Source organism: Aplidium turbinatum, chromosome 12 (genome assembly GCF_918807975.1).
Source record: "Aplidium turbinatum chromosome 12, kaAplTurb1.1, whole genome shotgun sequence".
Classification (NCBI taxonomy): domain Eukaryota; kingdom Metazoa; phylum Chordata; class Ascidiacea; order Aplousobranchia; family Polyclinidae; genus Aplidium; species Aplidium turbinatum.
In genome coordinates, this window is record NC_137483.1 from 4,329,387 (window position 1) to 4,346,491 (window position 17,105).

A 17,105-nucleotide genomic window follows, 5' to 3' on the forward strand; every position below is an offset into this window, starting at 1 on the left:
TAATGTAATAAAAATAAAATAATGGAACACTCACTGAGGCACTGACGTGTAGCTTTTATTAATTGTCTTAATTTTCTATAAAACCATATTATTCGAAAAACAACATTATGTCTTACACTTGAGAGAGTAGCAGAGGTTAAACTGTTTTTTTTTTGTTTTATTATCTTTATCCTGCATTGCGGGAAAGCGGACTTGAGCGCTATGCATCTGTCTACGCCTTCCGACGTACACCTGACCCACGTTGCAGCCGACTGCAATGTCTGTTTCCGGTTGTCTACTCTATTAATGATTTAAATTTGGTACTACCCATTACTTGAAATCGATCACTGGGTAGAGGCAATTATCGTAAAGTTTCTTGCCCAGAGAAACAACAGCAAGTGCGGGTGGCTGGAGTCGAATAAACTCATCGTAGGTTTAATAGTGTCGAAAAATTAAAGGGAAAAATAATAGGCCTAATCACTTACTAAACTAAAAAGTTTACAAAAGCTAATTTTTTCTTCTAAGTTGATTGTTCAAACACCATACATTTGTTTTAAAGCAACTATTTCTTTTCTGAAATAAGCAAATTTTGCACCAGAGTTTTCGAACTAGTTTGAGACGTACAAATATTCACTAGAAGATTATTACACTTAATTTAACTTTGTCGCCTACTAAGTCTGTAACTTTAACCAACAGTAATGTTGGTACAAAACCTAATTAGCAGAACTGTGACTACTCTACAATTCTACATCCTTCCACCACTGAGAATAACAAGCAATTGGGTTTTGGGGTTAGAAGTCTTCTAACCAGGGACATTGGGAGGATAATTTGGGCTCGGTACCAATGAGGCGATCCGGGCCCTTTTGAAAAGTTATGGGCCCCTAAATCTACTCCTGGTCAAAGTTTAAAAGTACTCCTGTCAATGCTACTGCCTATACCAGCCAAGTGATCTTGAGAAAAGCATTGTATGCACATTCACTGAGTAGGCCTACAGTTACTCCTCAACGTATCTTTATCCACGGCACATTTATACCTATTCGTAATTCGGTAGCACAATCCAATCGGAGGCTCAATTCAGCACAAAAAAATGTTGCTGATATAATGTGGATGAACTTAATTTTAGTGAATAAAAGCAGGCTAAATGTAAAAAGGCTTGTTTAAGTTTATTTAATCCTTGTACTAGAACACCAATCGGCTAGAGTTGACCAAAAATACACAGACATTACTTTGACTAATCAAGACCACTAAAAAAATTAGCTTGCACTCAAGTATTGCACATAATTGTAACCATTCATTCCAAACTATACTAGCTTTGACGCACATCACTCCTGAAGAGACACATCCAAATGACCATTCCTCATTGTGATAAGCAGCAAATAATCGCGTTTCCACGGAAGCAGCATAAAATATATGTCTTGGAATATATTTATAATTTCTATCGATTTTTATGTTTGCCAAATGCAAATTGTACCAAGAACCCGATCTGGCCGTTTTTAAAATGTTTACTTAATCAAGTCGTCCTTATACTCTCTCATATAACGTTCTAAGCAGCAAATCAGCAATTCAATTTTTTACGTTGATATTACGTTTGCAGACGTTAAATCAATGTACAAAATAGTTAGCTTGCTGGTTGTGGTGACTCACATCTAACTACAAACACGACCATTGAACTTGTTATGTAAAAGGTGCATCGATTTTTACCACCCAAATACACATCTGTTTCAGTTTGATGATTTCCGTGTTTAGGTAAAAAAAGCACTAACAAAAGCAAAGACACGGCTTTGGAGGAAAGTTCGTTTTGTTATAATACAAACATCATATAATGTTACACTTGGTTTTGTATATTAGTAATACCCTCAATACCAAAGAGTATAATTTAGTTTTAAAGCATAGTTTTTATTGTACTGTTGGTTTATTGTAGTTTTTATTGTATTGTATCAGCCCCGTTAGCTCAGTAGTTACACGCTCGGCTCAAGATCACGCACGCAAGTTCGACTCTCGGGGTATGCACTTGAGCAAAGCATTTCAGAACTGCTCTCTATTCAGCGGCATTCAGTGAATGGAATATTTCCCCGGCAACAACACTTCAACAATCGGAAAACTTTACTTTGCAAATCTCGGTAACCGGCCTTGCGTCAAGAGCCTCCACAAGTATGCGAAACTACCAGGAATAACCTATCAAGGCTTTGTCAGTCCGAGGATAAAGATTCAAACCAACCAACAAACCAAACAACCAACTATGATATCTATGTTGAATTACAGATTTGGAATCAATTTTTCTATCTGATAACAATGTTACAAAACATGAAATCATGATATTGAGCGAGAGTACATGAAGTAGAATGGTTGCTTGTTTGACTCGTTTAATAATTAAGTTTTTAAAAGATTGTATTTTACTATAATGATTTTCTTTAAAACAAGAATTAAAGTGACATTTTGTGGAGAGTTGTTTTATGTACGTATAATCTTTTGAACATCTCTCAAAGTCGATATCTTTTTAAGTGTCTGTTTGTCATTTATCGTATTATCTAGTCCATAGACCTGCGTCAGTTGAGCATTTCATATTAATGCTACAATCCCGTCACTCTATGATAGGAGTGATTCAATCTACTTGAGTGTTGTTCGTATACTGACAAAGCCAGGGGTGAGATACACCAACGCAGATCATCCGCCGATGAAGAATATCTGATGGTTAAGCAGTCTATGTCGTGGACTAGTTTTTTCTTTATTCACAAGCTTTAATCCGCTAATTAAAATCACCGATTATTGATCTACAGACGAACATTTGGGCAAAATTGTTCTTGGATTTTCTAATCAGGTGACTAGGTTAATCGACTGCTTAGAAGATCTGTCTTTGTTTGACAATTTTGGCTTCTTCCCAGGCTCTAACGTTGAATTGTCAATAAACATCCGGGTTTTTGGAAGGAGTCCTCTTTGTTGTCCGTACGCAAGTCGCTCAGCTCGGAGGGTAATGGGCTTATCCCCCGACACCAAGAGCAGAGTGCTCAGCGGTTGGAAGCGACGTCGTGAAATTATCTGAATCCACTTCTCTGCTGAGTGCAAACCAAGAATGACGTTGTAGGTAAGTACCATTTTTAAAACGTCTATGGTATAATTCGATAGAGAATCGAACCCACATCTACCGAGGCAGAGGCGAGCGCTAAAACCACTAGACTAGGCCACTGCGCCGGAGTCGTCATTTGTGTATTCAACCCTGATTTGCTGCACGCAGCACTTATGATATCAAATCAAACCAAAGTGACTTCTTATGCTGACCAATTGACCGTGCTTAGAGTTTTCTAATCTTGCAAGTGTACCGTAGAAGTAGAGCTTGATCAACTGGTAAACCATAATTGTACAATGTAGGCTACTGTATGATGTTTTTAACATTGTTTATTTCTTTATATTTCTGTTTTACTTTTGCTTTAAGATTTGGTAATGGTAGCCTATACTATTTTACACCAACAAGCAACGGATTTGATATGCACAAATTCATATATAGATAATGCAAAGTTTAAATAGTTTACGTTTATGTTTTGTTATGTATAATAATCTTCATATTGTTTGTTAATAATTGATTTGTTGATATCATCATTAAGAGCCTTGTCGCGTGACAAGTGTGCTTTCACTTTTAACACAAACAACAATTCAGTGAAACCACTACCAGTCAAAAGATCATTGTCTCGTCCGAATTGTGCTTGTATGTATTCAATTATTGCGTCACACAAATGCTTGCCTTTTTTGTCAGGAAAAAAGCGATAATGAAAATTCGAAAACAATATCGTAGTTGGGTATAATCTTCTACCAGCTTAAGCCTAAACATTCTCAAATTGGATTTCTTGATTTATTTGCTGTCATGTATAGCATGGTTGCAATAGCAATCGGTAAAGAGTCTTGTAAGATGCCCTGATGCCACTATGTGTAAAGTGATTTTTTTGCAAGATTGTCTATGCGAAGTACTACCTCATTTTGTGAAGACAATTTATCGAACAACATTTTATTGAAAGACTTGTGTGAACGTTTTATTAGAAAGCGACAAATGGCATCTACTTTATTCCAAGGCTCGTGCATGGCTTGATAGCTCAGTCTATTCCATCTCATTCAAAACAAAGATATAAGCTCGCTAGCTAAATATTTTCAACCAATAAACATTTTGGTAACGCAGTAGTGAGTAGTATTTGGATGATGTGGTTGAATTTTTTTGTCGGCAAGTTCTAACATTCCTTAAAATTTGAAATGTTTCATTTTTAAAATATACGCTTAAAATATTTTATGTCTTCAAGTAACTAACTGTTGAAGCAACATTGCATTGTAGGTTGTGTTCATACTGTAGTGTACAATGGTAAACCATAAAAACATTTCGAGTAAAAAAAAACAACAAATAAAACGAGAGAACTGAAAGCAATAAAGTGCAAAACTACAGTCCCTATCGAATGCTGTCACTACCTTTAGTATTGTCACTGTCACCTGTCACTTGTCGCTGTCACTGCTGCTAATATTTGGTGTCAGTCTAAGTTGTAGTCATCTACAAAAATTCAACAAATATTCAGTTTTTAACAAAATTTTACTACTGAGTTTTGTTTAATTAAGTTGGCGTGTGTCAATTATTGGTTATATGTCACAGTTATTTGATATGTTTAGTGGAAAATATGGTAATAGACTACTACGTGAAGACTCGGGGTAGCGTCTTAAGAGGAGGATAGGAGTTATTTGACCTTTTTTTAAATCCAATTTTAGCCCTGGTTTTAAGATACAACAGATAATTCCAAAACCTCTGGTAAAAAAAAATTAAAACTTTCATCCAACCTACACTCTACTCCAAAAATTATTTTTTGGAAGTAGTCAAGGTAAGTTGATAGGCTACGTGTTTCAGTTTCACAACTACGAACAGCATTTTAGTTGATCTAAAAAAGTCACTCAAGACTTAAATGAAACTTGATTTACGTGTGCATTACTTTTAGCTACTTTCGGCTTTCCACTGTATTTACTTTTTGAATTATAATGTTAAAAATTCATCTTTGCCTATCACCTCACCTTCCTACAAACTTAAAAAAAATTGTTTCAGTGATCTTAAAATATACTGTGTGTCTTAAAATCATTGTCTAAAGTTGACATTAAAATTACTCCCTCTCCCCCCAGTCTAATTGGTTATAAAATTGGTATAGACCTTCAAACTACTGTAGATGCATTGTCTATTTTTGTGACAAGGAAATTTTATTCATTTGCTGGCACGATTTTCTACTTCGGCCAGGTTTTCTTTTTGCGTATGAAGTAGTAACAGCGTGGTATCAGTTATTCCATTCAACCATTAAACTGTATTGTTTCCAAGAGCTGAAAAAGTAGCAGTTCCATCTCGAAGTCGTTAAATAGGGAAAGGATGAATGATGTGTTGTGCTGTCCGAGAGCCCAGTTCGCCTAGACACGGTGGCGATTCAGCAAGTCCATAGTGAGCCCATTTTGCTGTTAAAATGTCCCACTCTAGTACGAAGAGTACTGGAGCAGCTCAAGATTTTTTTTTTATAACTCAATTGATATTTTTTGTAAATCTGATCTAAAACTCTCTTCTGATAAAGGAAAAATATGACAACGTGTTAATTTTATGAGATATCTTGTGTCACAAAACATGGCGTTTAACACATTGTTAGGTTGCTTACGATATCTAACGGTAAGATTATACAAATATATCTATCGTTTGAAACAGCATCACTTTTCTGAAGAATGCCAGTTTACTGTATTTCTAACAAGGTCCCAATGCAAATTGAAAGCTGCGTGCTGTTAAAAAAACAACAAACGTACAAATTAGATAGTATCACAGTAAATCAGTTTATTTATAGAGTTTTTGCCAAGTGTGGCTTTTTCAGCATAGTCTTATTCAAATAGAGTGTTCAAATAAATGCTTCAATTTGAATAAGACTATACTGAAGAAGCCACACTTGAGTGGCGAAAGCTCTAAAAATAAACTATTTTTCTGATTTAGTGTGATACTGTCTACTTTGTTTTAAATATATTATCACACTACGCATCCTAATCGGACGATCAGTTAAATCACAACAAGCTTTGATGAAAAGTTTAATAACAAACTTTTGTTTTTGCAACGTGCAAATGTCTTTCGATTATTGTTGCAACACAATACTATGACGTAACCATTGGGTTTGTGACTAATTTACGACTGGCAGTGTCACAGTATGACTAATAGTAACCATTGTTGTGATACAATATTATAATGTAGGCTGATCGTTGAGGTTGTGACTTGTTGATTTGGTGCGTTCAGAAGAAGACTTGTTTGCAGCTCATGTAAATTAGACTTACAAAATTCAAGGATTTAGGCGTTCGTGAAAATAAAGCAAAAACATGCAAAATAAAAACTGGAAAAAATGAACAAGTGCAAAAATAATCACGTAAGAAATACGCTATGTCATCACAGAAATAGTAGACTACCAAATTAAAAAAATTGGGTCCTTGCTAAAACATTTCCCTTTGACATAAAGATATGGACTATATCTTTTACACGCAGTTTATTTAAAATTATGGATTCAATTCTCCGACCAAAATTCTTCAGCATAAAACAAAGTGACTGCAATCTTTATTTTACACCTTTATAGAGTGCCAGTGTGGGCTTATGCCAGAATGAGGTACATAATTATCCTATTTACCTAAAGGACTTAAACCCACTCCTCTGTTGACCATACCAAGCAAAAATAAGATCTTTGCTATGACCCGACAAGGCATCTAACCCATATCTACTAGCGAGGAGGCAAACAGTCAAACCGCTATGCCAACGAGTCGGTGCATAAAAATCCAATATAATCAAATATGAAACTTGCGATTCAAAACAACGTTGCAATGCGGTAATAATAAATCAAGAATTTCGATTATATTTCTAATAAGCAAAATGATTTTATCAATAAATTATTATTAGGATATAGATTAGTAGCAGATGGCAGCACAACAAAATTTGCATTGAATTCATAAATCGATCTTTCGCAATACGTATACGTTTGTATTATCAAAGTTGCTTACTGTAAAACTAAAAGTGCATTGTATATATAGTTACAATAACAGAACTGTAATGAAATAACAGTTTAGGAACGGTCACAACTTAGCGATATACCACTGCTATGGATGCGTTGGCCCACTTTTTAGAAAGTTTAGAGTATTTAATTGTAAAAGAATGTGGAAAAGTTGTTCGAACTTATTAGAATAGCAATTTTAAATATCGTTAAAAGTAAAATAAATTGATGAGAATGTGCGTTTTGCAAAAATTTGCTATTTTAAACTTGTGACACACTACGACTTCCCACTCAAATAATGCCGTTGCGCGGTAAAATTCTACTCTTGTTGCTCAAAAACATTTTGTTTGGATGGTGTGACATCAGATGTGTTGCGTAACAAATGCACCATTTGTTGCAGAAACAATGTAATTTACGAGCAAATAGTAGTTTTATTGTGCCATAATGAGGTATGAAAGCTGCCAATCACTGAACATGTGGCGCAAAAGCAATGAATCATTGTTTGATATGAACAGCTGTTATACCGTTGCAATCAGGGTCTAGTTAAACCAAATAGCTGCAACAAAAAACAGGTTTACGTTGTTTTCTGTAGTCTACCATAACAAACTTGTATTTTTGAAGACAACATCTTTGCAACGTAGTGTCTATCAAATTCATGTATCAACTGCTCGATGACCTGCATTCCTTTATTCCTCATTACTTGGGATTCCTTTCGTGGCTTTAAGACTAGTAGCGCTTTGAAGAAGCAGTGTTTCCTATTCTCACTCAGGCAAATCGGCCATACGCGGAATAATTGCAAACATCGAAGATCGATTTACTTGAGTTAGCTCTTTCTAGCTGAGGTGAAGGCGCATCTGTTGAATAATCGTGTTGAACAGTAATATTTCGGCTCTCTCCGAACCGGATTGGGTTGTTGTGAAGAGGTCTTCTCTTTCGCCACTGGGATCGAAACCGAGCAGCTGATTCTCCTAACTCGGCGGTCATTGTGATCGTGGCTTCATCAAAGCGTACCTGAAATAATGCGTAAGTTATTCAGTTGTCTTCTCCTTAAAACCCATTAATGCCAATTAAGAGTTATCATACGCTCTGGTATGAGTTCTTGTGTGTTTACAAGAAAAAACTGGAAAACCTTGCTGTTTATATTTCTTGTGTTATTATTGTGTATTTTGTTTGCCAATCATTATGTTGACATGTGACAAACTAAGAGGATGGAGGTGCAACGACAAGATTATAAAATAACTAGTTCTATGTAGAGTCTTATTTTGGTGATATGTTTTTTAGGAGTGTGAGTAAAGTGTATTTGTATTTTCATAAATAATTGTAAAAATTTAGAATTATTGGTGATGTGTTATTACTACAGTCTGTAAACAAGATTTTGATGTATGAATGGCATTTTCATTCTATCATCATGTGCAATCCTTACTGTTAGTTTCACTGCATATGGTACATCATACGCTGGGAAGTAACATGAACGGTAGCCTATACTAGCAATCAGCAGGTCACTGCAGCAGACGATTAGCCTTATATTGGTACTGACAAAATTATTGGAAAGCCAGTGGAAAAAAAATGTCACAGAAAGCTTCTGCTTTGGCCTTGTTCCTCCCAGTTTATGTAGATACGTGGGTAACTACGAGTATTTTACATCACTTTCATTTACGGATACTCTTACAGAGAAATATCTCCTTGCAATTGGGCACTACAAGGAGTGATTGCATAGTAAAGGTTCCATTGGAAGACTTCAAAAGCAAAAGAAAAATTGAGAAGACATTGATTTGGCTATGTTAAGGAGAAAAGGGTAATGTTACACTTGTGCAATGCAACGACAACAGTCATCGATCACTTATTACCAATAAAAAGTCTTGTGGTCTTTGTTGTTGCTAGATGCAAGCGTTGCAAGAGGCCTGAAAGAAATCAGGTGACTGTACCCCAACAAGTTCTCACAAAGCTATACAACCAAACAATGTGAAGAGTAGATCTCTTTGAAAACTTGAAAAGACATTGTCACATGATTCATTCTATAAAGTCAGAGGGTTTTAAAAGTACGGGGTGTCACACTACCTGCCAAGAAGTGGGTGTGTTAAGTTTTAGTGTTTATAAAAGTTCAAACCTTTTTTCGTAAGTGTTGTTTACAGCAGTGGTAACCCAAGTCTTGTCCATAGAAAATCCTTTTTTTAATCCTTGTATAAAGTGGTACTGGCCCCTTTTTAGGTTTTGCCTCAATGCTAGCTTAATCCAATTATATCTGCTATGTTAAATTATATGTCAAAATACACTCTTATCTCAAAACTGGATCAAGATGAAACCATTGAATACACCACTGCAAACTACAGTAACCATGATGGATCAGTAGGCTACATTATTTTGATAGCTTATGGGGCAACAAAATGTAGTGTTCTAATTCTAAAACGTAGATGTTTGTTATTTTATTTGTCTGCTTCATTTCTTAGTGAAAAAGTTAAAACACCTAAAGAGAAGAATGTTATGGACTGATCTTCCATTGCAATTATTTTTATGTGTTAAGTTTTCTTACAAAATCCTTTATTTTATTATGCCGGGATCAATTTCTGACTGTTTAGAAAGTGTTTACTTTGTGAAGCACGACCAGGCTTGACATGACTAGCTTGTGTTGATGCCAATTATGTCATTTTTTGAATTATAGTAAGACTAGTATTGTGACTGTAGCCTACTAACTGTTTTTAGCTTTTTATTAAAAATACATCAGAAGATAATTGACATGTGTAACAAACTTAACTTAAGCCCATCATACGCCAAAAAATAACACTTTAAAGCATTTTTTTTTAGAAAAAGTTGCATAAACTATGTTTGAAAGGACATTTTGAAAAAAAAGTTACAAAGTGGAATACAAACATTTTACTATTTTGAATTTTGGACATTAATTGGTTAATCGTCATACGCCAATATGACTTCACAAAGCTTCATAACAATAGGTTGTTTAAAGCACACACACAGGAGAATGATTGATCAATGAATGCATCCATCGCAATCGCAGCATTGTTTCTTTGTTGACAAAGACAAAACGAATGTTAGAAACACAACGGAGCTAGCTATCCTTTGGCTGGATCAATTGCAATTTATTTGTATGGTTGAACTGCATTGAGAGGTATGCAAATATCAATAGCAGTAAAAAATTGAAGAAAATATTATCTGATTATTAAAGCAAAGTTAAAAAACAAAGTCGTAACTGTGTTGATTCATTTTATAGAGCCAACAGTACCTCTTGTACAGTTGAGTCAGTTGAAATATGACTCATTTGTAAAGCTAGGATCGTAAATGTTGGAGGAAAACAATTTAAAATACAGAAAAAAGATCTAATTACAGCCTGAACTTCTGTGTGTCTTTTCTTTCTCACCACCAAAACGAAGTTAAAAAAAAAAGATATTTTTACCGTTCTGCGCCCCTTGCTTCTGGTAGGCATGTTTCCCTCAGGAAGTGAAGATGAAATTGGACAAGAACTCGAACAGGATTCTCCGTCGCTTTCTGTCACCACTGCGTCATTGTAGCTCTGCACTCGCTTGATGTCGCCATGGCCTTTTAATTTTATCATAACGTGACTAAAATCTTTGGATGGTCGTGGCAGTTTTGGCGAGTCGTAAACAGTGTCACCCACAGAATTAGAAGGGCTGTTGTTGAGATAAGAAGAGTCATTTTCGTGGTTTCTTCTTGGAACCTGCATTGATGTAAAACATTACTCCGATTGTTTCAGCAATCCAATTCATTGTTACTTCATTAGCTTTCAAATATTGTGAAGCGGCAGTCCGCGTCGGTGACGTAACCAAGGGGTGAAGTTAACCATATTTGAAAAGGGTGCTAGATCATAATAAGTGGTTTAATACTATTGAATAACTTTACTATTTTGAAACAATTTGGACTGTGTTGTAATTATTATAAGGACACGTTTGTGACGTCACAAAGTGGTTGTAGCCCTCATCTTCATTTGGATACATCAGCAATCCGTGTTGAATTAGACGTTAAAGTAAGCCTAGTATCTTAAGAGGGAAGTTGAAATGCATAAACGTACATGTGTAGCTCCACTTGTTTGATTTATAAAATTCATGTAAAACATTATGCTGAACTGATAAGCTACGGCATTGAGGAAATTGATCAGAAGGTTATAGTGTGGGCACATTTGTCATGAAAAAAGGTTTCGTGTTTTTTTTTTGTTAAAAGCAAAAACTTTCTTGATTTTGTCAGATGATACTATAAAGATGAAAAAAAATTAGGGTGGCATTTTTTCTGTGCACTCTAATGACCTGAAATCCCCTATCAAAATGGCCAAAATGAAATTTTGGCCCCATTCATTTACAGTAAAAAAATATGCAAAAGTGCTTTATGACGTAAATATTTGTAACAAAGTTACTTTGTGACGCACATACAGCAAACTTATTTAATCATTTTAATCAGCTGTTTTTTATAACTTGTGACGTCATAGATGAATGACAGTAGGCTACCAGAGAGAACCCAAGCTTGGACAGGTATAACGGTTTTTACAGGTTTACTCAGGCTGCTGGATAAAAATAACGAAGAAGTGATACGGTACTGGAGTAAAGGGTGAAGCAGCCTGTTAAAGCCAGGGACATCTTCCAAAACATTAAACAATCGCAAAGCACTGCAAACAAGATTCAGCGATGAAACAGTTCGAGACTATCCTCCAATTTGTTCGAGTCACCAGACAACTAGACATATCGCTGCACATGCAGAGTTTGGAATCACTCATAAAGTACTTCTTTGCCCATGATCATTTAAATTATGCACGCCTTTTACCACTTTACATTTCTACAATGCAGCAAGCAGAAAAGGAGCACCCAGAGATCTGGGCAGAATTCATGAAAGGGAATTTCTGCGTATCAGTAACCAAAGGTGTTGTTGGATTCACATCAATAGGTGCAGACCACGGGATGGAACAAGAAAACGTGAACTTAAGGTTATTGGAGGCATAGTTCGAATTACATAGAATAAAAAGTCACTGGACTAATACTTTCTCATCGCACCCGAAGTCTCAAATTTGCAGCATGACTTTGAGAAAAAGTACTACTCTGGTAGCAAGGCAAAGAGAAGGCAGCGCCACGAGCTTACAGGAGGAAAACTCTCCCGAATGACGAAAAATGCTATCAAACTCAGCGTAGTATTTCACGAGCATGGAAACCCATGTGAATCCTCTGACGAAGATGAAATTTACAATTTGCTCACCAAAGCAGTTATGAATGAAACTGCTACCAACGACATCCTTCGGCGTGACGAGATTGGGCAACAGATTTTCGAAAGTTTCGTCACTGAACATCTTGTAGAAGAAAAACTTTCCGTGTGGTACAAAATGACCAGGAAGAAACTGTCTACATTCAAAAGTGCCAATGCACTTGCAAAAATCAGCATGGGAGACAAGGTAATCAAAATTAAAGAAGAGCGAAGACTGTTGCAGAGGTTCATTGTAATATCAAGAAGTCGACCAGAGCTCAAGGAATGCATCGGAACGTATGAGTTTGGTGTGGTGCCTCGATCACTGTTTGCTTCAGATGGATCTCTCCTGCTGGCATATGATAAGGCATCAATACTTCGCCATCTTGAGAAGCTGGATACCGGTAGTAACAGACAACGGGTAGGCTACAAGTTGACAGGAATGAGGTAACTGTTACTCAGCTGTCCGATCACCATTCATTCTAAGTACCTTTGACACAGCAGTTGAATATACCACTGTAAACCCACAAGATAAACTGACAACTCACCAAGTGATCATCATTGATGGGACGGCTATGGTAAACGCAGTTGCCAAAACGGAACAAATGAAAACGTGCCAAAACTTTGCCGAAGCCTTTCTTCAGATAATTTGTAACATGGGTAGTGGGTACACAGTATGACGAGATCAGGTTGGTGTTTGACCGGCACATGGAAACATCACTCAAGCAACAGATGCGGACAAACAGGACCAAGGGAAAGTCAGCATAGCCTATTACCACGTGAAAGACAACACTTTAATCCAGAATATTTCCTTGGAGGACTTTCTCTTAGATATCCGCACCAAAGGATAACTGACCGACTATATAGATGAAAAGGTTGTACATCACAGCAAGAGCTCCAACAACAGACTGAAAAAACTACTGGTGACATCGGAAACACAAACCAAGGTCAATGTTAATATTTCAGACTCGCTCCTGACTCACAGCCAAGAAGAGGCAGACACTTTGATTGTTCTGCACGCTCATAACTGGGAGATTTGCTGGCAGAACCAAAGACTTATGCTTCAAGGCATTTATGTCTTGTGATGATGAGATCTTGGATGCACTTGCACATAGGCGTAGCCAGGGAGGAGCGAAAGGGGCCATGGCCCCCACCAAATTTTCAAAGTTTGGATTCCGAAGTTGAACCCTTTGTTGAAAATATAATATAATTTGTATAAATTTATATCGTTTTCCAAGACATCTGGCTATTTACACCGCCCAGGACTTGTTTTAGACACACAGAAAGACACCAATAAATTTTGCAAATCGTAAATCGCGCAAAGTTTACACGATTTACGCTTGTTTTAACTAATCTGTGGAAGCAATTTCAGAATCGCTTACTCTGTTTGGTTTTTGTGTAGCTGAGTTTCTTGTGTTCTCTAATTTTAGCCGCAGTTTTTGCCCGTTCGTGTGTAACCAGCTACCTTTAATAAGTTAATAGCTGTTTATCTGCTAATAAATTTAATATAAATATTACCCTGAAAGTGTTCCCAGAAAGCGCTATAATCCATTATTTGAGTGTAATTTTGCAAAATTTTTTGTTTGTTTTATTGCTTCCCTTGCCTAACCCAATAGGATATGCGACTGCACATCAGATGGCGATGTCTTAAATCAAACACTTTGTCGTTCTCTTCAATTCATCAAATATTTGCTTCCCCCCCCCCAAATTTTTTTTCTGGCTACGCCACTGCACTTGCAATGCTCGGGAATGACACTGATCTTCCTGCTGATGTATGCTCGCAGGTGGAACGCTTTGTATTTATTTTGTATCGATCCAAAATCTACACGAAAGTAAATGACCTCCGTTGGTTCCTCTTCTCCAATCGTGCAGCCGAAGGAGAAGACTTCCCACCAACTTCTGGTTCACTAGATTTGCGCATTCGCCGGGCTCATTATGTATGCATGATTTGGAGAAAAGCTAGCAAAGCCCATTCCTGCCTTCCAGCATCAACTGCATTTGGTTGGACGTTTGATGCATGTTCAAGTCACGCCACGCCAGATCGTTGTTTAAATCCATCAATTGCAACTCATAAAGTGCGGGTGTAAACGTGGATGCGAAGGAAGGTGCAACTGCCACAAGAACAATATTCCATGTAGGCTACAGAAGTCTGGGGCTCTGGTCTCAGCTGTAAAAACAAAACTATCCAACCAGTGATAAATGAAGACTGGAAATTTTGAAGATGAATTGCTTTCTTTGACATTCAATAAATATTATAAATTCCGTAGATGTCGGTTGTTATAACGATAACGGCCATTTAATCAAACGGCCTAAGACTTCTTACATCTTTCGCGTGTAATACGACTTAAAGGATCGAACATTAATTCAAGTTTTATTGTATTTAGATCTGTTCATTGACTTTCTAGTTGCGTATTCTTTGTGAAAAATGCATGCATTTAAGTTAATACAGTCTTTGGTGCAAAATTACGTAGGTAGCTTAGCATACGTTTCGGCTGCGCGGGGGTATTTTGAATAACATTTTAAAATTTGGCACTTGTATGTCATATATGTAATCTAAATTCGATGATTCCATTAGATTTCCTGTCTCAGAAAACATATATTTAGATATTTTATTTGTAATTGTAGCCTATATACTTGCGAAAATATTGCTTAATCATTGTTATGCCCCATTTTGGACGCCATCTTGGATTTCGTGCCCCAAAAATGTTCAGAAAAAATGCCACCCTAATTTTTTTTTAAACTTGTCATGTTTTCTTTCAAAAACAAGTGAGTTTTTGCTTTTAACAAAAAAAAAACACGAAATTACAAATATGCCTACACTATTATATCACATCCCGATTTACTTATTTTCTATAAACTATAACACTAACAACTTTTAGTATTTACTAGGCTTCCTGTTACATTCTAACGATTTTTAAAGCAAGTGCGCTTCGTTTCATACATCAGAATACCCAAATATAAGCCAATGGCCAACATATGATCTATTTGACTATCAATTTTAAACCGGTTGTTAAAGCAACACCGTTTACCTTAAGGGTGTTATAAACTGGGTGAGGTAGTTGATGGAATAGAGCTGGCTTTATAGAGCTGGCCGATAGAATGGAGCTGGCTTTTGTACACTTGTTTATGTCGAAAGCTTTAATGCAATGGGAACCTCACCGCCTCTTTCCCCGATGTATGATTTTACGTATGTACCTTTTTATTGTAACAACACCCGATTAGCGCTTTTGACAATATGCGTCATACGGTGTTTACTCTTGTTGTTCGGAAAGAAACGCTTTTAAAGTACTTGGCGGTTGGCCGTTATTGACTTATAGCGACTAAAGTCCAACCACCAAACAGCTTTCCACTTCTGTGTGGAATGATATACAATATGCAGCTGCAACGTTTCATTTGTTAGAACCAATGAACGAGCTGTTAGATGAAGGCTACAAAACATTCCTATGGTTGGAAAAAGTCGATGCCCCAATTTCTTTAGACCAGCTAGCTTCTGCATTCAAAGATTTATATGTTGGCCACACTAAAACAGATTTTTTTACAAACTTGATTTTTCTACAATTTTGAATTTTAATGCACAATTAATTAAGATACTTCACTAACTAGCAAAATGCATCTAATACAACAGAGTTCTAATATCTAGTAAAATTGTGTTGAAAGATAATGCTTATTTATGTACGATCTTCTTTTTCTTGCTTATGAGGCAGCAATTCAGGCAACATCTTCCAATTGTTGTAACCAGAGTAATGTCTTTACTTTGATAGTTTGCTGTTATATTATCAACAATGTTAAATCAAAATCATGTACATTTGGCTTACTTGAACACCAGGAATGCATATGGGATTGCTTGATCTTCTGTGACTTGTAGCACCTCTCGTCATTTTCTCTTCGCTTTCTGGCTCTGATGAACTATCGCTGTGATCGGAGATTTCCAAATCGTTGAAATCACTCTCGAGATCAAAAATTGTTTGTCGAGTCGGTGGCAGCGACGATAAGCTTACAGCAGCGTGTCTGGTTACTCTGGATTGCTTGAGCGACGTGTCGCGATGTTTTGTATCACCGACTGCCGCTTCTTTCCTTTCCATTGTTACCGCGTCCATGACGTCAATAACTGGACTGAAGTGTGGAAGGGTGAAAGTAAACACGAAAAGTTTGTTTTCAGTCTAATTGGAGATCTTTGAACCGGTCGAAAAGAACTCGTGTTGACTCAAGAATGTGTGAGATTTCCTTTCAGAAACTACAGGCAAGGACAAATTTGGAATCTAAGGTTTTCCACACAGTCGTTTCTACAATCTACAGTAATAATAAACTGCTCGCTTTCTTAGTTGAATACTTTTAAATTACTTTTCTGCAAATTAAATTATTGAAAATTTAGCGTTGCAAAACAATTTTCCCACTCAATTTTTAGGTAGATTGAATGCTCGTGCTGACAATAGGCCTACAAAGTTATACAAACGTTCCGGAAAAGAGTTGGGATAAACTTTAAATTCATTCAGTCTAAACTAATAAACTGTACAGTTTAGTAAATTACACCTGCACCAAATTGATTTTGTATGAAGATTAAAGCCATTTGAAAAAGATGCAAAACTAAAATGATTTTTTTTCAATTTCAAAGTGATGTTCTCCACTAAGACTTACTCTGCATACCATATTTTCTTTAAAAGAAACCGCCTTTGAATAGAAGCCGCAGAAGATAATGATGAAATCGCTTCTTTACTGATTAAAGAAAACAAAGCAAACATATCGAACGAAACGCAAGAGCTTGCACGTGCTAAAAACAACACTCGTCACATTACAGCAGTGGTCGGATAGTAATAGAATAAAAACTTTTTGAAAAAAGAAAGCGCAGAATTTTATTGTCACCTAATCAACACTACCGGTACAAAAAAGAGGCATTAAAATTGCATCTGACTTACTGTTTCCGTT

The 17,105-nt window shown here is 36.4% G+C and overlaps 1 protein-coding gene across 1 annotated transcript; it reads right to left on the reverse strand.

Moving 5' to 3' along the window:
* Window positions 1-5,570: 5,570 nt before the first annotated feature.
* Window positions 5,571-16,328, reverse strand: LOC145781345 (uncharacterized). The gene is made up of 3 exons (XM_082593126.1): window positions 15,998-16,328; window positions 10,396-10,677; window positions 5,571-8,000 (listed from the first exon to the last, which is right to left on the reverse strand). The coding sequence occupies exons 1-3, from the start codon at window positions 16,277-16,279 to the stop codon at window positions 7,755-7,757; spliced, it is 810 nt and encodes a 269-aa protein (XP_082449252.1). The 5' UTR covers window positions 16,280-16,328; the 3' UTR covers window positions 5,571-7,754.
* Window positions 16,329-17,105: the final 777 nt, after the last annotated feature.

Excerpts from the sequence above, each read along its gene's own strand:
- LOC145781345 (XM_082593126.1), bottom strand. The coding sequence starts at position 16,279 with ATGGACGCGGTAACAATGGAAAGGAAAGAAGCGGCAGTCGGTGATACA. Across the intron at positions 10,678-15,997 it reads TATGCATTCCTGGTGTTCAA|GTTCCAAGAAGAAACCACGA; the intron begins GTAAGCCAAATG and ends ACATCAATGCAG. Across the intron at positions 8,001-10,395 it reads GAAGCAAGGGGCGCAGAACG|GTACGCTTTGATGAAGCCAC; the intron begins GTAAAAATATCT and ends GCATTATTTCAG.